This window comes from Vulpes lagopus, chromosome 1 (genome assembly GCF_018345385.1).
Source record: "Vulpes lagopus strain Blue_001 chromosome 1, ASM1834538v1, whole genome shotgun sequence".
Taxonomy (NCBI): domain Eukaryota; kingdom Metazoa; phylum Chordata; class Mammalia; order Carnivora; family Canidae; genus Vulpes; species Vulpes lagopus.
The window spans coordinates 81,658,844-81,683,651 of record NC_054824.1 but is presented as its reverse complement, the minus strand read 5'-3'; the positions used below and the strand labels follow the sequence as shown (position 1 = coordinate 81,683,651).

Below are 24,808 nucleotides of genomic sequence, written 5' to 3'. Positions count from 1 at the left end.
TTGTTTTTGTTTTTTTAGCTATCTGTGTTTGGATCTTAAGTGTTACCTCTAATTACTGAATGCAATTAAAGGTGAATCCGGGGCAGCCCTGGTGGCTCAGTGGTTTAGCGCCTGCCTTCGGCCCAGGGCCTGATCCTGGAGACCCAGGATCAATTCCCACGTCGGGCTCCCTCCATGGAGCCTGCTTCTCCCTCTGCCTGTGTCTCTGCCTCGCTCATGAATAAATAAATAAAATCTTTAAAAAAAAAAAAAAAAGGCGTATCTGGTATTCTATTACCAACGGTTGGCTTGCCTCAGAGACTCCAGGCTTTGAAGGGTCAGACAAATGTCTCATCAATCACCACCTCGGAACTGCCCTCCTCTTGAAAGGAAGGGGCATGCAGGCCTCAAGTGGGTTCCTAAAGCTTCTTTCAGAAAGGGGCGGTCACATCTCAAAAGACAGACCACAGCGGCCACCATCAGGTTTCAAATTTCCCACGTGTTAGATATTCCTTTTCCCATCTTCCCCCACCTTTCTTACACTCCTTTTTTTTTTTTCTGGGATCCTAACCCTAACCTTCCTCCCTTCTGCTCTAAGTCCATTACATGGAGTGCCTGGAAGACTCATTCTCACGGGATCTCCAATCTTCCCTGTAGACTTCCAGCCATGGATGAGTAATTCGGGTAAAACAGAGAGAGAGGAGAGAACAGAAAACAAAACAGACAACACACACACACACACACACACACACACACACACCCCTTAGGGCTTGCACAGCCCCAAGTTCCCAAGAGCCAAGCCAGCTCTTCCCCCAAAGGGGAGCAATCAGCTGCTCACCTGTCCCTGGGGACAGAGCGGGGTGGTCCCGCGGCAGTGGGCGCGCAGAGCTGCGAGGTGGTGAGCACGCGGTGGGGGAGCGCATCTCCCCAGCCCACACGCTGATGGCGAGGAAGGTGTCACCTGACCGGGGTCTCGCTGACAGGTGCGTTAGGAGGACTTAGCTCTTCCTGGGGCCCCTGAAAACACCACGGGCACTGCTGCTACAGGCAGGATTTTTTTAAATGGCTTCTTAATAAAAAATTTAAAAAAAAAAAAAAAAGGAAAAGGCGGGGCAGCCCGGGTGGCTCAGCGGTTAGCGCCGCCTTCGGCCCAGGGCGTGACCCTGGAGACCCGGGATCCAGTCCCGCGTTTGGCTCCTGTGCGGGGCCTACTTCTCTCTCTGCCTCTCTTTCTGCGTCTCTCGTGAATAAATAAAGTTTAAAAAACAAAAAAAGGAAAAGGAGAAAAAAAAACAGAACAATCCACAGGGCTGGCCCACCTGCTACATCGGGGGTGGGGGGGAGCTAGCAGCGCTGCAGGCCCGAGGCGGGGACCTGATAGGCCGGCGGCCTCCGCCGCTAGCGCCCTGGGCGACCCCGTTTCACGCACCCGCGGGGAACCTCAACCCGCGGGGGGGTCGGCTCTGCGGCACCGAGTCCCAGCGCGCGGGGCCTAGACGCTGGGCGGGGGCGACGCCGCACGCGGCCATCACCTTCCGCTCACCGGAATTGCGCTCTTCCCGCGTGCGGGGCGCAAGCCGCCTCTGCGCACGCGCACCGGAAGAGCAGGCGCCCTGGGGGCGGAACAAAGCCCGTGGGCGCGACGTCACCTAGGAGACCAGCCCCGCCCCGCCCCGCGACTTCCGGCCTCCTAGACCCGCCTGGGGTGGGGGTGGGGGTGGGGTGCAGAGTGCGGATCATGGAAGAACCTCCCGCAGAATCCTTGGGTCCCGAGAGCACAGCCAAGTCCCCAGATGACAGCCGCACGGATGGCCAGCAAGACACCTGGCGGGACCAGGATGAAGAAGAGGTAGATGAGCAGAATGACCCCAGGACGGCTGAGCAGGCTGCGCTGGGAATGTCTGGACAGACTGACCGCAGGGAGTCCGAACCCCCTGGGCGCCAGGCATCTGATCAGGGTGACCAGAGAGCGCACGGACAGACGGATGGCAGCACGTCCAGCCAGACCGGCCCTGGGGGTGCTCAAGACACTAACAGCCAGATGTTTCTTCCGCTGGAACAAAGGACTGATGGACAGATGGAAGACAGACGGCCCAGCCAGGCCGAGGGACGAGCTTCCGGGCAGACCGACAGCAGGAGGTCCAGCCAGACTGAAGGAAGAGCCTACGAGCAGATTAACCACAGACCGTCTACCCAGCCCAGCCAGAGACCTTCTGAGCAGGTCGTCGGCAGAAGCTCTGTTGCACCCGAGCAAGGAGCCCCCGAACAGGTTGGCCACAGAACGTCCAGCCAGGATGACCGGAGAACTTCTGAACAGATTGGCAGCAGATTGTCTGGACTGGTTGAGCGAAGAACTTCTGAAAAGATTGGTTATAGACCATCTATCCAAGGTGACCCCAGAACGCTTATAAAGACCTACCCAGACGTGGATGAGGAAGCCCCTGAGCTAGTTGAAGAGCAAGCAGCTGAGCAAGCCCATAGCAGTGCTCAGCACCTTGCAGCTGACAAGGATGACGGCAGTGACCAGGCTGACCCCTCAATGGATGGAGAGAATTACAAAGAAGACCACCTGGCTGACTACGGAGCACCCGGCCCATATGATGACAAAATATTTAGCCAACTGGGTTACAGTAAGGAATACAAAGAGCCTGAACCCAGAGTAGAACCCTGCAAATTTGAGACCGAAGAAATAGACCGAGACAATTCCTGGACTTCAGCTGAATCTGACACTGAAAGTGTAACCGGTCTGAAAGGATTGGACGCCTGTGATGCCAGATTCACCAGTAATTTGCAAGCAGAAGACCAATTCTACTCCCAAAGATTCCCCTGTATCTCATCCAAGTTGGACTATATAATCAGTCGAGAAAAAACTGAAGCCGCAGAAACCAAGCCTGTAGGTTAAAGGGGCATTTGATGACCACCTGGGACACTGGAGGCCAAGCCAAGGGCCTGTTTGGTAGTATGGGGGCAGGGAGAAGGCACATGTTGGATCAAAGATGAGGAATAAACCGACGCGTGATAGTTTAGTCAGGAAGTCAGGAGATTCAGGAAAGGCAGGAGAAGGGTGGGAGATGTGTTGCCCTCTCTGTTACAGGAAAGCCATTCAGGAGGGACGAATGAGCCAGGATTCAGGGTTCAGGTCCTGGTTCTGTTGCTTTCCTAAGTCATTTCCCCTCTCTGGGCTTCTAGCAAAGGAAAGGAATTTGGAGGCTTTTGGAGATCCCTGTGAAGAGAAAAGTATTTGAAGTAGATTAGAGATGCATAAGGTATCTCCCGGGACTCGAGGTGCATTACATTGCCAGGAGGATCAGTCAGATTTGTCATCATAGTGTGTCTTTCCTCCAACTCCTGGTGTTCAGGTCCCATCAACACCAGGTGCCGCTGATAAGGGCAACAATTACAACAAAACTTCCTGGGCTTTTTGATTTATTAAAAAGACTCTCTGGGGGGAATATTTCTATTTCAGGATGAGATTTCAGAATACCAAGGATTAAGGAAATCTTTTGGATACAATCAAACGTACAGGAGGCAGTTCCCTCCTATTGTATATGAAGATCCCTATCAAGTTTCACTACGATACATGGAGAAGCACCACATTCTGCAGATATTCCAGGTAAATCTCTCAACCTCATTCTTTAAGAGTGAGTTTTACAGTAATTACAATGTTAAAAAAACAAACTTGGACCTGGCTTTTAGAGGTACAAGAATGGGCCTTTGTTATAAAAGTATTATAATCTCATTGAGAAGTCAGTAAGTGCACTGAGAGGTATTAACCAAAAGTAGTAAATTATAAACACCAAAGAAAGGGGGCGGGGCTTAGGGGGCACTCAGTCGGTTTAGGGTCTGCCTTCAGCTCAAGTCATGATCTCAGGATTGAGCCCTGTGTAGGGCCCCCTGCACAGTGGAGAGCCTGCTTCTCCCTCTCCCTCTGTTCCTCTCCCCACTCATGCGTTCAATCTCTCTCTCTCTCTTTCAAATAAATAAATAAAATTTAAAAAGCAAACACCAAGAAATGCTACTTAGTGTGATATGAAGCCCTTCAGAGGGATTAGGGATCAGACAGGGTAACTGATAGGGAAAAACTTCGCCAAGGGTTACAGCTTGAGCCAGACTGGGAGGGAAGGACAAAATATTGTCAATTGAAAAGGAGAGGAAAAAAAGTTTTTTCAGGCAACAATATAATACTTTCAAAAGATGACCAATCTGACCACCTGAAAGCCTGTATTCTTTAGGGAGAAAAAGAAGTAGGTAAAAGTTGCTTTTAATTCTTGAAATTACAAATATTATTGACCACAGGATATGGGGCTGGAACCTCCTTGAAAGTATGCTATTTCTATGCTCGATATAGAATTATAAGAAGTGATTGCATTTATGACCTCTTTGTTGTTTGGTGGGTTTTGTTTGCCTGACGTGTTTATTTTTATATTAATATTATTACCCAGCAATGCATGTGTATGTGCATGTAGTAACTTTGTGGTTAGAAAGGTGTAAAATGAGAATGGCCCACCTCAAAACATTTAAACTGGAAAAAAAAAAAACACATTTAAACTAGAAAAGTTAAAGTTTAAAGAAGTAGAGTATTGAGGTGAGAGCACAGATTATGCAACCTGTTAACCCAGAGCTCCAGCCTAACTTTGCCACTTCTCATCTTTGTGATTTGAAGAAAGTTAATTAACTTCAGTGAATCTTGGGTTCCTCATATAAAACAGAGATGAATGATTTTATTCATTAACCCTGCTCTATATCTTTTGCCTAATCTTATCAATAGTAAGAAAGTAATTTGTCACTTTGTAGAGGTCCATGAATTTCTTTAAAAGGCTGCAGTGCTAGGTTAGTGCAAGAGATGACGTCAGCTAGAACCTGACCATATACCTTTAGTTCAGAACCATAACGTGATGCCTTATGCTCTCTCTCAGCAGATCACTGAAAACTTAGTCTTTGAAAAGCCAGAAGACCCCCTCAGTTTTATGCTGGGCCAGGTATGTCATAGGAGAAAGAGAACAAGTTTTAATTCTGTTTATTATAAAATGCAGCACATGTACATGCATACAAAACAAAACAAGTACAACTCCATGGGTTATCACGAAGTGAGCATTTTTAAAGTGTTGAACGCTAATGTCTTTTTAGCATTAGCCATACTGATGGATGACTGGTAATCTCTGCAGCTTCAATCTGCTTTTACTAAGGCAGCTACATACCTTCTCATTTGTGTAGTGGCCATTGGGAAATACTTATTTTTCTATGGGATTTTTTGTCCTTTTCTTACTCATTTGTCATGATTTTACACATGTTCTAGAAGGTTATGAGCCCTTTGTTGTGTTGGTTGCAGGTTTCTTCTGCTCTCTGCCTTCCCTTTTTATCTCTTAGAAGTGTCTTTTGATGAACAGAAATTTTTATTTCTGATACAATAACCTTTTAAATTTATGATTAGTACTTCTGGTGTCCTCTGTCCTCTTTTAGAAGTCTCATTAGTCTAAACTCCTGACCATAACCCCTTATATTATCTCATAGAAGTTTGTGGTTTTCTTTCTTTTTTCTTTTTTCTTTCTTTTTTTTTTTTTTTTGGTGGGGACAGGGGTGGAGGTGGGAGGCAAAGTTAAACTTAGTTTATTTTGCCTTTGGCATTACTGTCCAGTCACTTCGGAATTGATTTTGTGTAGAGTGGGAGATGGGATCAAGTTTCATTTCTTTTCCTAAGCAGACATCCAATGAACAAGCACCTTTTATTGAAAAGACCATACCTCCCACCTTGCTTTTTTGTTGTTGTTAATCTTTTTTAAATTTTAAATCAGTTAGTCAATATATATATAGTACATACTTAGTTTCAGATGTAGCGTTCAATAATTTATCCATTGCATATAACACCCAGCGCTCGTCACAACACATGCCCTCCTTAATGCCCATCACCCAATTACCCCATCCCCCATCTACCTCCCCTCCAGCAACCCTCAGCTTGTTTCCTAGAGTTGAGTGTCTCATGGTTTTTCTCCCACACTGCTTTTTATTTGATTCTGATGGGATATTTGTCTATCCTTGCTCCATACGAGACTGTCTTATGTTAGTATACCTTAAACCTTAATATCAATCAGAGCAAGTCCTCACATCTTATTTTTCTTTTAAAATATCCTGCTTATTCTTAGGCCTGTGCATTCCTGTATCAATATAGAGAGTTATTTGTCAAGTCACAGACCTATATACACACAATCAGAAGTGCATCCTGGTAGGATTTTTATTAGGATAGCACTGAATCTGTAGATCAATTTGGGAAGAAGGGATGGCTTGAAACAATGAGTATTTCCAATCCTTTATCCTCTGCATTTATTTAGGTCTTTAATTTCTCTCAGTACAGTTATCATTTGCACAAAGGTTTTACATATTTCTGATACACTTATTCATGGGTATTTTATAATTGTGATGCTATTGTAAATAGAAGTTTTTAAAATTTCAGGTTCTAATTCCTGGCATATAGAAATAAATCTAATTTTTTTGTTGTTGATCTTATATCCAGCAACCTTACTAAATTCAACTTATTAATTCTAAACATGTATTTGTAAATTGGGTTTTTGGGTGTTTCTACATATACAATCCTATCATTTGCAAATAGTGACAGTTTTATTTGAGCTTTCCAGTCCTTACCCTGTTTTAACCCTTGTCTTATTGCATTTATTATGCATCTTCTGTGTGCCTCTTCAGATCCACCTTTTTCTCTTTTCTGCCCTACAAAGTAGATAATCCATATGGACTAGATCAACAGGCTCTCATTCCTTCTGACTTCTGGTTGGGTTAAGCCAATGGGAAACCCTGGAGGAAGATTAGAAGGAGGAAAGAGAGTGAGATCCGGTTTACTTCCCTGGCTCTTTCCCTTTGATCTGTCTAGAGTTGTCTGTGAGCACTGTTCCTCTCAAGATGTCTTTTTGCTTAACTCTTTGTTTCTGAATTCCAGTAATGTCCCCTCCTCTTGGCCTTCATGATTTAGAAGTTAGCTCCACTTTTGCTGGCTTTGGATTATTGCATTGTCTTCTGTGAGTCTCTTGTGCCCAATTCTTTTAAATAAACCCTTTCTGAATGAACTTTCATTGAATTCTTCTATTTTGAATGTGCCATTTATTTTCTGTTGGGATACTGACTGATAATAGTACACTAATTAGGGATCTCCAATAGAATTAATGTAAGAATTAATAGCTACAGTGGTTCACTTTGCTGCCTCCTGATCTTAAAAAAAAATTTTTTCCCTATTTAACCATTAAGTATGATGTTTGTACTGTTCTATAGATACTATTAATCATATTAAGTAAGTTCTCATCTAGTCTTTTCTGACGTCATTTCATCATATATCATTAACTTTATCAACTTATTTTTCTTTATCTATTGAGATGATTGCATGATTTTTCTCCCTTATTCTGGTAATGTAGTAAAATATGTCTATTTCCATTTACAAAACTTTTTGAGCATACATACAGAAAATTACACAGATCAAAACTGTACAACTTGACTAATTAGCACTAATTGAATAGACCCATGAAACTACCCAGCAGGCAAGAGATAGAACGTTACCAGCTCCTCAGAATCCCACATGGTGCCTGTTTCCAATCACTACCCTTTCTCTTCCACAAAATAACCGCCATTCTGACTTCTGGATTAGTTTGGCTTTTTTAGATGTTTATATAAATAAAATCAATATTATGTATTATTTGGGGGCTGGCTTGCTTTGATCAACAGTATGTTTATGAGATTCATTCATTTTGTGCATATTCATTCCTTTTCATTTCTGTATTCTCTACTCTGAGTTAGACTTTTGGTTGTTATGAACAATGCTGCAATGAACATTTGTGTCCTTACCTCTTGGTGCATATGTACATGCGTTTCTATGGGGTTCATATCTAGAAATGGAATTGCTAAGTCAGAGAGTATTTACATAAGTTCAGCTTTAAAAGATTGCTGTCCGAAAGTTTGTCAAAGTATTTTTGATCAGGGACACCTGGGTGGCTCAGCAGTTAAAATGCCTGCCTTCAGCCCAGGGCGTGATCCGGGAGTCCCAGGATGGAGCCTGCTTCTCCCTCTGCCTGTGTCTCTGCCTCTCTCTCTCTCTCTCTCTGTTCTCTCATGAATAAATAAATAAAATCTTTTTTAAAAAAAGTATTTTTGATCAATTCATACTCATTTACAGTAGCATTGTTCTAGTTTTCTTTATGTTTCTTGTGCTGTGGTACTTTGAACTTCTAAGAACTGTGGGCTCATGGTTTTCATCCTATTTGGACATTTGTCAGCCACTATTCCTTCAAAGATATTTCTGTCCCAGCCTCCTCCTCTAAGAACTCCAAATACACGTATAATGGGCCACTTGAAATTGTCTCACAGCTCACTTGATTCTCTGTATTAAAATATTTTTCCTCTCTTTATCTCATTTTGGATACTTTCTATCACTGTGTCTTCAAGTTTAGTAATCTTGCCTTCTACAACGTCTAAAGTGGCATTAATAATGAAGTGTCTGTATATTTCTCACTGCATATATTATAATTCTGTAGTTACACCCCTAGGAGTTTAGTTTGTATCTTTTAGTTTGTATCTTTCTTTAGCTTGTAAAGATGATATCTCTTCTTTACTTTTTGCACATAGAGAATATAGTTATAATAACAGTTTTAATTTTCCTGCCTCTTTATATGCCTGGTAATATTTTTATTGAGATATAATTTACACATAACATTGTATTAGTTGTAGGTATATGCCTGACAATTTTTAATTCATGTAAGATATTATGAATTTTGCTTTGGTGGGTGCTATATTTTTTTTTTGTAAAATATTCTTGGACTTTATTTTGGGGCCCAGCTAATTTACTTGGAAACAGCTTGATCTTTTCAGATTTTGCTTTTAAGATTTTTTTAGAGGAACAGAAGAGTTTTCAGTCTAGGGCTAATTATTTCCCACTCCTGAGGCAAGACTCTTTGAGTATTCAACCCATGAATCATGAGGTTTTCCAGTTTGGTCGTAATAGGCACTATTCCTCGCTTGGTTCTTTCCATGGCCTCTGGTAGTTTTCTTACACACATGCGCTGGTCTATGCAGGGGATACCTTACTTGACAGGGACCTTCTGCAGATCTCCAGAGCACTTTCTGTGACATTCTCCCATCTCTGGTTTGTGAACCATAACTGTCTTGGTTTCCCCAGGATCTCAGCTCCATCTTCTTAACTCAAAGGTCTGCAGAGTTCCTTTTGGGTTCTCTTTTCCTGTGCTAAGGCCAGGAAATTTTCTGAAAACAGTAAGATATATGCGCATTTATGATTATTATGTCTTTCTGATTAATTGACTCTTCTATCATTATGAATGACCATCTTTCTCTTTGGTAATATTCTTTACCTTGATGTCTATTTTCTCTGATATTTATATAGCCAGTCCAGCCTTCATATCTTACAGTTTACTTGGTATATTTTTTTCATCCACTTGTCTTCAACCCATCTATGCTTTATATTTAAATTGTGCCTCTTGTAGGTACCACAGAATTGGGTCTTTCTTATCCTTTCTGATAAGCTCTGCTTTTTTTTTTTTTTTTTTTTTTTAAGCTCTGCTTTTTAAGTGAACCATTTAGAACAAGAGTAGGCAAACTATGGACCACCTGGTTTTAAATGGCCCACAAGGTTAGAAAAATTTTGCCCTTTTAAAGTGGTTGAAGGGGACAGAGGAAGAGAATGAGAAGGAGGAAGAGAAAGGAGAGGAAGAAGGAGAAGAAAAGTACAAGAAGAGGGGAAGGAGGAGGAAGATTCAGCAGCAGGAGCAGCAGATAGTTTGTGTCCTGCAATGCCTCAAATATGTACTATTCAGCTCTTTTCAGAAAAAGTTTGCCAACCCTTGGTTTAGGCCTTTAGTATTTAACCTAAATATCAATATGGTTGAATTTAGAGCTCTCATTTTATTATTTGTTTTCCTTTTGTCTCTTTTATTCTTCCATTCCACTTTTATTGCCTTCTCTTGGATTATTTGAATAATTTTACTATCCTACTTTAATTTGTGTATTGGCTTTTGGCTATACCTCTTATTATTTTTTAGTGCTTGCTCTAGGGATTGCAATATATACCCCTAACCTTTCACAGTATAAAATTGATACTGTGTCACTACACATGAAAAGGAAGCTTTATAATCCTATAGAGTCCTCTAGTCCCATCTATTCTTTTATGTTAAATTTGTCTATCACTTTCCTACATAAGTGAAAACCCTCACAAGATAATAATTTTGGCTTTATTTTTATTTTTTTAATATTTCATTTATTCACAAGAGACACAGAGGGAGGCAGAGACATAGGTAGAGGGAGAAGCAGGCTCCCTGCAGAGACCTGGGTCACAGGATCCCAGGACCCCGGGGTCACAACCTGAGCCAAAAGCAGATGCTCAACCACTGAGCCACCCAGGCATCTCATAATTTTGGCTTTATTTTTTTATAATAAATTTATAATTTTGGCTTTAAATAATCATATGTGTTCTAAGGAACTCAAGAGAAAAAAAGTAATCTTTGCATTTATCCAGATAATTTCTATTTCTAATATTCTTCTTTCATTTGTGAATTTCCATGTTTCTCTCTGAAATTATTTCCTTTCAACCTGAAAAATTTCTTCCAGCATTTTTTGTACTGCAGCACTACTGGCAAAGAATACTCTTATCGTTTTCTTTTACCTGGTAATCTATGACTTATTCTTTCTTGTAGAACATTTTTGCTGGATATAGAATTCTGAATTGACTTGTCCAGCTCTTAAAAATGTGGTTTCACTACTTCCTGGCCTTTATACTTTTGGATGAGAAACCCACAGTCATCCAAGTTGTTGTTACCTGTATGTAATGTGCCATTTTTCTCTAACTGCCTTCATAATCTCATTTTCTTTAGTTTCCAGAGGTTTTACCATGATGTTCATTGGAATTTATGATGGGGGGGGGGTGGTTAGCTGAACTGCTTAAATCTTATAAATTTAGCTCTTTTACCAAATTTTGGAAGTTGTCTGCCACAGTTTCTTCAGATATTTTCCTGTCCTGTTCTCTCTCTCTCTCCCTCTTTTCAATACTCAAATTAACCTTATGATAGACCTTTTGATATTATCCCACAGATTCTCCAAAGTTCTCTTCATTTCTTTCAAGTTTTCTTGTTCTCCAGGTCAAAGAACTCCTTGGCTCTATTTTTAAGTTCAATGACTCTTTCTTCTGTCATCTATATTCCCTATTAAGCCCATCCAGTGAATTTTTTATTTTTCAGTCCTAAAATTTCTGTTTGGTCCTTTTCTTTATTTGCTATTTGTCTTCTGGTATATTTTATATTTTCTTTGATTTCCAGTATATTTTCCTTTACTTCATTGAATGCAGCTATAGTAACAGCCTTAAAATGCTTATCTAATAATATCAACATTGGATCATCTTGGAGTTGGCATCTGTTCATTGTTTCTTCCATTTATTTTTAAAGTTTTATTGTGGTAAGAACATTTAACATCAAATCTGTTCTCTTAACAAGTTATTAAGTGAATCATACATTATATTGAATATAGGTACAATGTTTTATAGTAGATCTCTAGAGTTTATTGATCTTGCTTAACTGAGACTTTATGCCCATTAATTAGCAACTCCCTATTTCCCCCTTTTCCTAACCCCTGGCAACCACCACTCTTTGATTGTATGAATCTGTACTTTAAATACTTCATGTAAGTAGTATGCAGTATTTGTCTTTCTGTGACTGGGTTATTTTACTTAGCATAATGTCTTTATTCATCCATATTGTCACATATTGCGGAACTTTGTTCTTTTTTGAAACTGAATAGTATTTCATTATGTGGATATACCACATTGTCTTTATCCATTTATCTGTTGATTGACATTTTGTTTCCACATCTTGACTACTATGAATCATACTGCAATGAACATATCTCTTCAAGATCCTGATTTCAATTCTTTTGAATGAATAAAGCAACCCAGAAGTGGAATTTAATAATGATACAACACATTGTTAACTGTGAATGAGTTAGTTAGGGTTGAAAAACTTTATTCTGCAATTATTAGAATTATTAGAATTTCTGGTTCTATTTTTAATTTGTTGAGGATTCTCCATATTTTTTCCATAGTGGCTACATTCTTTTTGCATTCCCACCAATAGTGTGCAGAAGTTCCAATTTCTCCACATCTCCACATCCTTACCTATATTTATTACATTGTCTTTGTTGTTTTAGTAATAGTTATCCCAGCTGGTGTTGGATGATGTCTTGTTGTGGTTTTTGATTTGCATTTCCCTGATGATTAGTGACATTGAATATTTTTTCATATACATATACTGTTGGTCATTTATATGCCTTCTTTGAAGAATGTGTATTCAGGTCCTTAGCCCATTTTTAAATTAGGTTGTTTTTTTTTTTTCTTTTGAGTTGTCAGTGTTACAAAACATATTTTGGAATTAATCCTCTATCAAATATATGGTTTGCAAATATCCTCTCCCATTTTGTAAGTTTCCTGTTCACTGTGTTGTTTCTTTTGCTGTGTGGAAGACTTTTAGTTTGGTGTAGTCTCATTTTTTTTGTTGCATATGCTTTGTGTGTCACATCCATGAAATAACTGCCAAAACCAATGTCATGAAGCTTTCCCTCTACATTATTTTCTAGGAATTTTACAGTTTTAAGTCTTATGTTTAAGTCTTTATACCATTTTGATTATTTTTATTAAGGATCCAGTTTCATTCTTTTGTAGTAAACAGTTTTCCCAGCACCATTTGTTGAAGAGTTTCCTTTCCTTCTGTGTAGCTTTGGCACCCTGTTGAAGATCAGTTGACTGTATATGTATGGATTTATTTCTGGGCTCTATATTCTGTTCTATATATCTGTCTTTATTCTGGTACCATATCGTTTTTATTACTGTGCCTTGGTAATGTATTTTGGAATAAAGAAGTGTGATGCCTCCGTCTCTGTTCTTTCTCCAGCTTGATTTGGCTATTCAAGGTCTTTTGTGGTTCTATAAGAATTTTAGTTTTTTTTTTTCCTATTTCAACATTCATTAGAGAAATAATGACAGAACTCAATCTACACAACATACCATTCACAATATTCAGACTATGGTCTAAAATGTTTCTCTTACAAAAAACCTAGAAAATGCAATCCATTTTAAGTGGAAAAGATGATTTTACTTCTTCCTTTTTTATTTGGATGCCTTTTATTTCTTTTCCTTGCCTCATTGCTCTGGCTAGGACTTCCAGTACTATGTTCAAATGGCAAGAGGGGGTCTGTTTTCTTGTCCCTGAACTTAGAGGAATAGCTTTCAGGTTTTCACCACTGAGTATGATGTTAACTGTGAGCTTTTTATAGATGGCCTTTATTATGTTGAGGTGACTTCCTTCTATTTCTTATCCTTTTGAGAATTTTGAGGGTGCTAAATTTTGTCAAATGCTTTTTCTGGATCTATTAAGACAATCATGTGATTTTTATGCTTCATTTTATGAAGGTGGTATATCACATCAATTGATTTTTGTTCATAGTGTATAAGTGTTATTTGCAGAATTCATTTTGTAAGTGCTTCTTCTTGCATATAGAAGCAGCTCTTACTTTTTTTGTATAAAACATATGCATTTAAGGTTTTATCATATAAGTTTAAGTATTTGGTATTTCCATTTCTTTAGTTCAAAATAGTTTCTAATTTTCATTATGTTTCTTCTTCAACTCAAGGGCTTAGGGATATTATTTATATAAACTATCAAATACTAGATTTTCTAATTGCCTTTTGGTTAATGATTTCTAAGTCAATTGCACTTTACTCATAAAAGAAGATTTTAAATTTTTGAAATGTGTTGATTTGCTTTATGATACAACACATTGTTAACCGTAAATGAGTTAATTAGGGTTGAAAAACTTTATTCTGCAATTATTAGAAAGTGTTCTAAATATGTCCATTAGATCAAGTTTGCTAAATACATTGTTCAAGTCTGCTGATATGATTGTGAGATTGCCTATCTCCTTTAGTTCTGTTAATTTATGCTGTGTGTATGTAGTTAAGGTTATGTTATTAGGTATGTGTGAATTAGAATTCTTATAACTTTCTGGTTACTTGAACTTGCTATAAGGGATATATCGTGAACTCTGACAACTCTGTTCAGTTATTGTTATAGCTGTATCAGATTTGTTTTAGTCAATTTTTAAATGATATGATATCCTTTTAACTTTACTTTGTCTTTAAGTTTTAGATGTCTTTCTTATAAATAGCATATATTATAAGTTTTTATCATTATTCAAACCTGACAAGCTTTTAATTTTAGCCCATTTATATTTGATGTTATTAAAGATATAATTGGGTTTACATCTATTGTCCAAGCATATGCTATTTGTTCTACTTCTTCCGTTTCTTTTCCTCTTCTTTTTGCCTTCTTTTATGACTCTATTTTTCTATTAGTTTAGAAGTTATACATTCTGAAATGTTTTTGTTGGTTTCCCATTAGGGTGAGTTCAAAAAATTGATAGACTATATTTTTAGAGTAGTTTTTAGGTTTGCAGAAGAATTAAACAAAGTACCTTGAGATCCCATTTATTCCCTCTCCCTTCCCCATTGTCCACCCTTAGAATCCCCTATGATTGACACCTTGAGTTGGCATGGTACATTTCTTACAGTGATGAGCTAATACTGATATATTATTAGTATTAACTGAAGTCCATGGTTTACATTAGGATTCTCTCTTTGTGTTGTAAATTCTATAGGTTTTGGCAAATATATATGAAATGTATCTATAATTACAGTATCATACAGAATAGAGCCACTGCTCTAATAATTCTTTTTGATATTTTTTAATGGGGACACCTGGCTGCACAGTTGGTTAAGCATCTGACTCTTGGTGTTGGCTCAGGTTGTGATCTCAGGGTTACGAGATTGAGCCCTGCATGGGGCTCTGCACTCAGCTTGGACTCTGCTTGACATTTTATCTCCTGCCCCTCCACCCTGTTCTCTCTACCTCTCTCTCTCTCAAATAAATAAGCAAACCTTTTAAAAATATATTTTAAATGGTTCCCCTGAAATTACAACAGGTATTTTTGACTTATCAAAGTCTAAATTATTTGTACTAGTTCAGTACAAGGACTTTTGTATTTTAAATTTCTGTATATTTTAACTTCACAAGATATGGAAATTCCAAGTTGACCAAAATTGCAAGTGGAAAAAAATTCTTTTTCATTCTCCTCAGGTACAGGAAATGATAGAAAACAGAGACAAAAGTGAAACCTACAGAGAGTGAATTTCTCCTCAACATTGTTTACAACTCTCAGTATCAACACTATGTTCTGTCTCTTACTATGAAAAATGATTTTTGAACGGTCATTGGTAGTGACTTTGCCTAAATATGTTCTTAACTTTTCAGTAAAAATCTATAGGATATCTACTTCAAAAATTCACATAGTAGTTATGGACACCTCTGACTAATCATACAAAATATGTACATGTTATACTTACCCATGTATTGGTATTTCATACTCATTCCTCCAAAGTGCTGCACAATAACTGGTTCTCAGATCCCAAGGAGGATCAAGAAATGAATATGAGCAATTTATACATAGCTCTTATAAAGCATACAACGCTATCATGTCTCCAAGCTGTTTATAAAATTTTCAATCAAAATATGTGGAAAACAATTTTAACAGCCTTTTTTTACCTCTCTCTCAATGGAAAGTGGTTGTTGTAATCTCTTTTTTCTCATCTCTTAATACCTCCGATATATTTTTACTATTTTCCTCTTTGACCCTGCCTGTTATATTTTGCCCTTAGTAGATGGGATTTAATCTCATCCTCAGAACAGCTCTCCTCTGATTTTTAACCTACAACAGAATTCAAACATGTTATATTACTATGTACACACCTGTGGGAGAGGTGAATCACATTTCCTCATTACCTTTATCCCCTGAAGAGTATCCACATTGTATGGAATGTGTAACCAGTGTAACTGGTATTTAAAAGTAAAAAGCCTTAACATGATCTGTCTGATATGAGAGTATCTGCCCAGCAATCATAACTGAGATGACCATCTAATACTATTTTTGTGGCTGAACCTGTTGTTTAACATTTGTTTGAACATTAAAGCAGATTTGATTCTTTATACTGGTGTCTCGGTGTGATTATGTGGTTGCATTACAATGAATTAAGTTTCTGTTTGAACTGTCAAGCACAAATCCTATTTTTTTATACCTGAATTTCATTTCTAATAATTATACCAAAAAATCTCCTGCTGATAGATAACTTCAGAGCTCAGTTGTCCACAAAATGTGCATGGGCTCAAACTCACTAAATGTCATCCACTCAGATAAGCAGCTTGTCTGTTGATTGTGGGCTAGCAAAACCAGGTGAAAGCTAAAGAACTTACAAGAAAAGTTGGTGATGTGACTAAGGTTATAATTAGTCAGTTGAACAAAACAACCCATAAGTTATTAGTGTTCAAAAACTTGGATGTTATCAGTAACGTCTGAAATTAAGTATTAAATTTAGTTCACTGGCTTCCAGCCCTAACACCAGACAGCTGTAACATACTTCTCAAAGCAGGACACTTCAGGCCAGCCCACTCCAGTCATTTCAGCCCTTCTCATTGGCTTTCTGTGATACGTTTCACAACTGTCATTTTGAACTTTTGCAGTGAGGCAGTGGACCAAAGGGGATGAGCTTGGTATGGCCCCAGAATCCTGTATGAACACACAGGACTGAAAGAAGAAGGAATAACACAGTAGATCAGGTCTCACTTTCTGTTACTCGGGCTCTCTGCTAAAAGAGCTGTCTAGTGGAGAAGATCAGTCAGCTAAAAATATATTCACGTCTTAGTGCTTAAGTGGTAAGAAGTAATCCCAGGTCCGGAGTAAACACTAACAGTGAGAATCTAGGTGGAATGAGCTGTCAGCTAGGAAGGAAAGTGGAGTCTCAGGGAAGGCCTTTTCAGAGTAGGGCTGAGAGAGGACACAGATGGCCACGTGGAAGAAAAATGTCAGAACAACCAGAGATCAAAAGATAGGATCCCCTTTGAAGGAATCCTCCAAGGATTCTTCTAAAGAAGAAGATATTCCTATACATAGGAGGTGTGAGAGGACCTGGGTGACTCAGTCGGTTAAGTGTCTGCCTTTGGCTTAGGTCATGATCCTGGGGTTCTGGGATGGAGCCCCACATTGGGATTTAGGGAGCCTGCTTCTCCTTCTGCCTCTCTCTCTCTCTCTCTCTCTCATGAATAAATAAATCTTTTTTTAAAAACAGAGAGAGATGGAGGTGCGAGTGTTCCAAGTGTTAAATGAGATAACATGTAAAAGCACTCAGAATAGTGCCTGGTACTGTTAGCTCTTACTATTTTAGTGCTATTATTATCAACAGCATTAATATTCTGTTTTACCTGAGCAATCCTAATGATCCTCCCTCACTACATTCCCCACCACGCCGATATCACAGTAACTAGGCCATTTTTCCTGGACCTATCCCCTCCCCTCTTCCACTTAAAGAATAAATGTGACATCATTCATCATTAGGGAAATGGAAATCAAAACCAAGGTGAGATACCGCTTCACACCCACTAGAATGGCTGTGATCAAGAAGACAATAACAAGTGTTGACAAGGATGTGGAAAAACTAGAACACTACACACTGTTGGTGGGAACGTAAAATGGCACAGCCACTTTGGAAAACAGCATGGCAATTCTTCAAAAAGTTAAATGTTGTCTTATCATATGACTCAGCAGTTCCACACGTACATATATACCCAAAACAACTGAAAATAAATGGCCTGACAAAAACCCATACACACATGTTCCCAACAGCATGCATAATAACCAAAAAGTGGAGACAGCGAAGATGCCCAGCAAGTGAAGAATGGATTTTCAAAATGTGATAATCGACAGATGAATGGATAAGCAAAATATCATAAATACATACAAAGGAATAGTATTCAGTTTATAAAGGGAGGAAGTTCCATCACATGCTACAGAATAGGTCACCCCGAGGGCATGATGCTAAGTGAAATAAGCCATTCACAATATGACAAATATTGTACAATTCCACTTATATAAGGTATCTAAAGCAGACAAGTTCATAGAAACAAAGTAAAATGATGGCTATCGGACTGGGGTAGGGAAAATAGGAAGTTGTTTAATAGGCATCAAGTTTCTGTTTTGCAAGAGGAAAAGTTCCAGAGGCCTGCTGCACAACAGTGTGAATGTACTTAATACCACTGAACTGTAAGTTTAAAAATGGTTATGATCATTGATCTTATGTGATGTGCTTTTTATCACAATTTTTTTAAAAACTCAAAGTGAAGAAAATGTGATGTATGTATACATACAGTGGACTATCACTTCTAAAAAGGAATGAAGTGCTGATCCATGATTATGACATGGATGAACCTTGAAAACATTCTGGCAAGTGAAAGAAGCCAGATACAAAGGCCACACGTTATCCATGTTTGTATGTGAAATGTCAAGCATAGGCAAATCCATAGAGATAGTAAGTTGATTCGTGGATGTCAGAGGCAGAGGAGGGCGGGTAATGGGGAGTGAATGCAATGAACATGAGGTTTCTTTGGGGGGTGATGAAATGTGCTGGAATTAGTAGTAATCGTGCACAACTGTGTTCCAAAAACCATTGAATTATATGCTTCAAAAGGGTGAATCTTATGGTATATGAATTATATATCAATAAAGCTATTATTTAAAAAAGAATAAATGCAGACATTAATATTTTTAAGTCCACCTTACAACAGAGGAGTGAAGGAGAAACTCAGAAACATTGGAAACAGGAATACCTGAACTTTCCAGGAGAATGATCCTATTTCCTCCATTTTTTTTTTTTTTTTTACAAATTCCCTTGTCTCTTTGGTCTCTTGCAAATGCTTTATTTTTTTCAATTAGCTTCCTATTATTTGCCGCATATGCTCATGTGTGTGTCCTGCTTTATTGAGATATAGTTGACATATAACATTGTGTAAGGTGTCCAATGTGATGATTATAGATATACATGTCTACGGTGAAATGATCTCCACAAAAAAGCCTCATATTATTTCTTGACTACTATTCTGTGTTACTCTCCTCCACTTACCTTCTTTCTCCCTTATGTAATCAATGTGAATATATATACATGAGGATATAAGTACAGTTGTGTTCATGTTTTTTGCTCATATGTCTAGCTATATTTTTGTGCACAGAGGTATGGCCAACTGTGGTGCCAGGCATCTGTGTTTCCGTGCTTGAATCATCATGGCAGTTGTCTGGGAATAACATAAGGCTAAAACTCAGAGAAAATTGTGCTTTTTATGTGTGGCAAGCAATACTAGTGTGCCAGTGCCCTTCTTAGGCTCTCAAAAGGCTATTTTTTCCTCCGTAGCATTAGCAGAATTTGCAGTACACCGGCATCAGAGAAAGAAAGTAGTAGTGTGGCCTGTGGTTATGAACAGAGAGGATTCCTGTAGGCAGAGTTAAGTTGTCTGCCTAATTCTGTGTTGTAATTTTGTTTAAAAAAAGAAAAAGTTGTTTTTCTCAAACTCCATTAAACTAACAGGAAAAAAAAAAACTAACAGGAAAGATTTACAAAAAGAAGTCAATCCATTTTGGGGCATCTAGGTGGCTCAGTGGTTGAGTGACTGCCTTTGGCTCAGGTCATGGTCCCGGGGTCCTAGGGACCGAGTCCTGCATCAGGCTCCCCACAAGGAGTCTGCTTCTCCCTCTGCCTGTGTCTCTGTGTCTCTCATGAAGTAATAAAATCTTTTTTTTTTAAACAAAGTAAATCCATTTTGATACTCAAGGCAGGAGAGAGAGAAACCAGAGATTATTGTGATTTCTGAAAACAGAAAGCAAACGGGACAGATAAACCAGGGCAGAAGTTCCACCTCCAAACTCACAAAGGTGGCTCAGTAGAGGGAGAAGATGCTCTTCCAGGCAGAGCCTCAGAGGCTCCAAACGCAGTGTGGGCAGATACCAGGGGGAACAGTGAGCTATGTATGAGTAACAAAGGACTACTCCTTTCTAATGACCTTTACACTCCATTTTAGTCATCTACTACTAGAGCCACACCTTGTCATCACCCAACCTGCTCCAAAGTGAAATCACTCGTATAGTCAAATTACACATCCAGAAATGACACTAAGCCTGGAGAATTTAAAGGGAGATTTGTGTCAAATTTTTATATTGAGAAAAAAGTGGGGATAACTTTTCCAACCTCAAAAATGTCCAGCCACAGACTGATCAAATAAATTATGACATATCTATACAATGAGATTCTATGCACCCAATTAATGTTGCTGTACTTACTGTTTAATTATGTGGACGAGTATAGCTGGATCTACCCCATGTCATATAGCACACATATACATACATAACTGTATACATATACCTACAAAGAGTTAAGTAGAGAAAGAGACAGACTGAAAGAAATAAAATGGGAAAATATAAATCTTGAGTTGGAGACCCTCTTTTAAGCATAATACCAAAGGTGAAAATCATTAAGGAAAATATTTGTATAATTGACATGAAATATTTTAAAAGTATCAAACAAAGTTAGCAAAATGTAAATGATTAAGCAAGAGTAATGGTTGCAGTGAACATGGCAGGTCAATATCCTAAATATATGACAAGTTCCACAAATCAATTTTTAAAACCAGTCAAAAAAAGGCCAAGAACATGAATGGGACATTTATTTATAGCCAAAGAAATAGAAATCAAACAAAAATTAGATACCAATTAAGTATTTTTTAGACAAAGAATGTTTTAAAGATGGCACCTAACCTAGCTAAAAGTGCAGTTAAGTGGGTCCTTTTTTACACTGTTGTGGGGAATATACCTTTTACAACCTCTTTGGAATTCAGTTGGATCACATGAATCCAAATGCTTTATTAAAAAAAAAAAAACAAAGGATTTTATTTATTCATTCATGAGAAACACAGAGAGAGGCAGAGACACAGGCAGAGAGAGAAGCAGGCTCCCTGCGGAGAGCCCAATGGGACACTCTATCCCAGGACCCTGGGATCATGCCCTGAGCCAAAGGCAGACACTCAACCACTGAACCATCCAGGTGCCCTGAATCCAGACACTTTATTTTGTTTTGTTTTGTTTTGTTTTGTTTTTTGAATCCAAACACTTTAAAACAAACATGCCCTTTAGTCAGAAATTCTAATTCTAGGAATTTACACTAAGGAAATAATGAAATGTGTTTAAAAATGTATGTATAAGAATATTCACATTATTTTATAATACTGAAAAATTGAAAATCCGAATTTTTTTTACCTTTAGGATATAGTTAAATATATAACAGCATATTCATATGGTAAGATATAACATATACATTAAAAATATGTTGTAGAATTATCACATAGGGAAATGTCTGCACCATTTTGTAAGTGAAAATGACTGGTTTAGAAGACCAAATAAGTTATGATCCCAATTATGTTGGGGACAATGCAAAGAAGATCAAAAGTGCCATAAGGGTAGGGATTTCATCTGTTTAATGCCTGCTAGAACTGTGCCTGACGCATAATAATACCTCAAGTAGTTCCTGAATGGATGATTCTGCACCACAATATATATTGTATTTATCACTGGATAAGGAAGAAAAGTGTTTTTTATTTTCTGCAATGGGTGTGCATTCATTTTATTATCAGAATAGAATAATGAATATTTTAAAAGCAGAGAATAATTTAGGGCAATACAGAAAGAAATGCAGATCCCTTCATAAAACTGGCACTTTGTCAGATACTTTTAGCTCTTCTCAAGCATTATTTAATGCAATGGGCTCCCTACCCCCTGCCTGCCCAGGACAAATAGATCTAATTCACCCTAAACCTCCCAATTCAGAAACTCATTCATTCATTTTTTTTAAAAAATTTTTAAAGATTTTATTTATTTATTCATGAGAGGCACAGAGAGAGAGGCACAGAGAGAGAGAGAGAGAGAGGCAGAGACACAGGCAGAGGGAGAAGCAGGCTCCATGCCGGGAGCCTGATGTGGACTCGATCCCGGGTCTCCAGGAGCAGGCCCTGGGCTGAAGTCGGCGCTAAACCACTAGGGCACCGGGCTGCCCATTCATTCATTTTAAACCCTTCCAGTTTCAGTAAGGCAGCAAAGGCAGAGGAAGAAAAACAACAAATAAGAGCCTATTTTTTACGAAGGAAATAAAACATGTTTAAAAGAGAGCGAGGGAAAAAAATAAATAATAAAAGAGAGCGTGGGACTAGAGTGGAGCTGACAGGCAGGCTACTTTAGGAAGGGCCATCAAGAAAGGCTTCTCAGAGTAAGTGAGAGCAGAGCTGCACCTGAAGAATGACGAGGAGGCAGCCCAGAACCACTAGGGCCAATGGATTTTTGCTCACGGGAATGGCAAGTGTGAAAGCCATGTGTTTGGACCACAGATAGGATGAAAGTAGTACCCAATGAAGTTGGCGAATACATGAGTAACTTATAAGCCACAATGAGGAGCTTGGATCCTACTCTTGAACACAAAAGGAAGCCCCTGAGCTGTTTTCAGGGGGGGAACCAGAAAGTCTGGTTTATGTTCTTAAACATTCTTAGGACCCTTCTGATTAAGCGTGTAGCTTTAAACTGCATCACAGAATTTTCTACCCCCAATATCTAATAAAATAAAAACTTTTAAAAATCCGAAGTATATATGCTTACTAAGATCAAATTGAGAGAGGCCACAACCTAATTACTGTTCTTTAAGAGCTGGTGGCCAAGTTCCAAGAGAAAAGCAGAGAAACACAATTGTACTTATAAGAAGACAAAGACCTGGAATTCTTATTATTTTCCTTAAATCTAGATAATGTTGCTTTATCCTGTTGAACCTTCAAAAAAGGAAATCGTGGGAATGAGTGAAAGGTGAGGAGGGAGGAGCTGACTCCTGATGGTGGTGTGGTTTCAGAGCCAGACTCAGAATTGAGAGCTGGATCCTGTTCTTGAGTCTTCTAATGCAACTGGTCAGGCCCAAGAGGAGACATCAATGGGGACTGAGAAGGGGCAAGCAGAGAATTAGGGGAAGCATGACAACTATATGGTATTATGGAAGCCAGAAGAGGAGAGTAGTAGGAGAAGAATGGAGTCATCAGCTATACTAGTTGCTGCTGATTGACTAAGTAAAATGAAAAGAAGTGTCTACCGGATTTAGCAAAATAGAGGTTGTCTGTAACTTGACAAGCAGTTTCAATGGGAGAATAAGAACGGAGGCAAGATTGATTGAAGACTTATAACTAATAATAGTTAAAAGTAGTTTTAATATAGTTAAAAACAACTAGTTCATTAGGAAAGATATAATCGTTCCAGATACTGAGATATCTTAGACCCAACTTGGATGATTGTGTACAACATCCTCAAAAAATGTCTCTGCAGTAAACACAACCAGTTTCATAGACTTGCCCCTTTAGCTGAATATCAAGATGTTTCAGAGACATTTCTTCATTGGATGAAAAATTGGGCTAACTGGTTATTTTATTGGAATATATTTACTCCATATAACCATTCCATATAATAACCATAACTGCTTATTGAAATGGGCCAATGTCCCCTCCAATTATAAAAGTCATTAATAATGGCATGTCCCTTTTCTGGGAGAGGGCTGAGTTTGCTTCAAGAAGTCATCTTGTCAGGAAGTCTGCTTCTCCCTCTGTCTGTGTCTCCACCTCTCTCTCTGTGTCTCTCATGTATAAATAAATAAAATCTTAAAAAAAAAAAAAGACGTTATCTTGTGATGGCCATAATCTAAAATATGAACCAAGTTAAGCACTTATCATCTACAGGAGCTGAAGAGAATAGGCGAATGTCAATTAATGTTGAGCAAGAGGACAGCTGCGTAAGGCAGTTGACCCATCAAAGGCCAAAAACCCTAAATTTATGTATTTCAGTAGAATTTGCAAAGGGAGTCAAGACCTGCTAGAGAAAAAGCAGTCTTAAAGAGGCACCAGAGAACTGGTGGACCTGGGCACCTTGGGCACATAGTCTTCAGGTTTGGCTTGGTCATTTCTAAAACAGAAGCTGAGCTCTGATTGGTGACCGGCTCCACCCCACAGGGAGCCTTGGTGCTCGGGCTGACTGACTTGTGAGCCAGTTTCATAGACACTGGCTTCTTACCTATCCCACGAACATTATTCTACTCTCTGTTAACCTCATTAACCAGTTAATAGAAAAAAAATCGCATTAATTAAGATGTTAATATCATTTTCAAGGTTACACCAATTGTCTACCCTCAAACAGGATAGCCTATAGTTAAGAGTACAGGCCCTGAGGACAGACCAATGGGAATTGTCACCCCTAAACAGCTCTGTCACCATGGGCAAGTTAATCTTCTCAACCCCCCGCTTCCCTCATCTGTAAAATGGGGAGTCATAATAGTATATACTTCACAGGCCCACTGTGAAGGGTAAATCTTACAGTGCCTGGGCCTTTTAGAAGAACTGAAAGTATGGCAGACAAAATCATGGTTTAAGAAAACTTTCTTCCTGAAACTGGTGCATAGAGCAAAGACCATGAAGTAACTCAGAACTTCCAGAAAGCCCATTGCTTTCCCATCCAGTTTACACTGCGACTCCCTCCCTGCCCCATAACAGTGAATTTGAAGTGAGGGGTCCATTTAGGGAATGTAGTGACTGTGAAGAGAAGTTCCTTGTCCCAAAGATGAAAGAGAGACCCCATGAGGGCTGGAAAGTTTGAGGGAGCATATAGGACCAACACCTTGCAGCTCAGGAGACATCGCGTCAGTCACCAGGTTTGTTAGCTCACCTTGGAATGACCACAGAGAAGGAAGAAGCATTGGAAGGTGATGGTGAAGTGAACGGCCAGGCAGAGAGCGACATGCATACACCTTTTTACTTCCAGATTTCTGAGAGGTACTGAGGGCGGAGGA

At 38.9% G+C, this 24,808-nt stretch overlaps 1 protein-coding gene across 1 annotated transcript in view; it reads left to right on the top strand.

Moving 5' to 3' along the window:
- The first annotated feature begins 1,717 nt into the window (after window positions 1-1,717).
- TEX55 (testis expressed 55) overlaps window positions 1,718-24,808 on the top strand; it is a 32,575-nt gene continuing 9,484 nt past the window's right edge. The window contains exons 1-3 of the mRNA XM_041748502.1: window positions 1,718-2,872; window positions 3,446-3,592; window positions 4,896-4,958. Coding sequence (XP_041604436.1) covers window positions 1,718-2,872; window positions 3,446-3,592; window positions 4,896-4,958 — 1,365 coding nt within the window. The remainder of the gene's footprint in view (window positions 2,873-3,445; window positions 3,593-4,895; window positions 4,959-24,808) is intronic.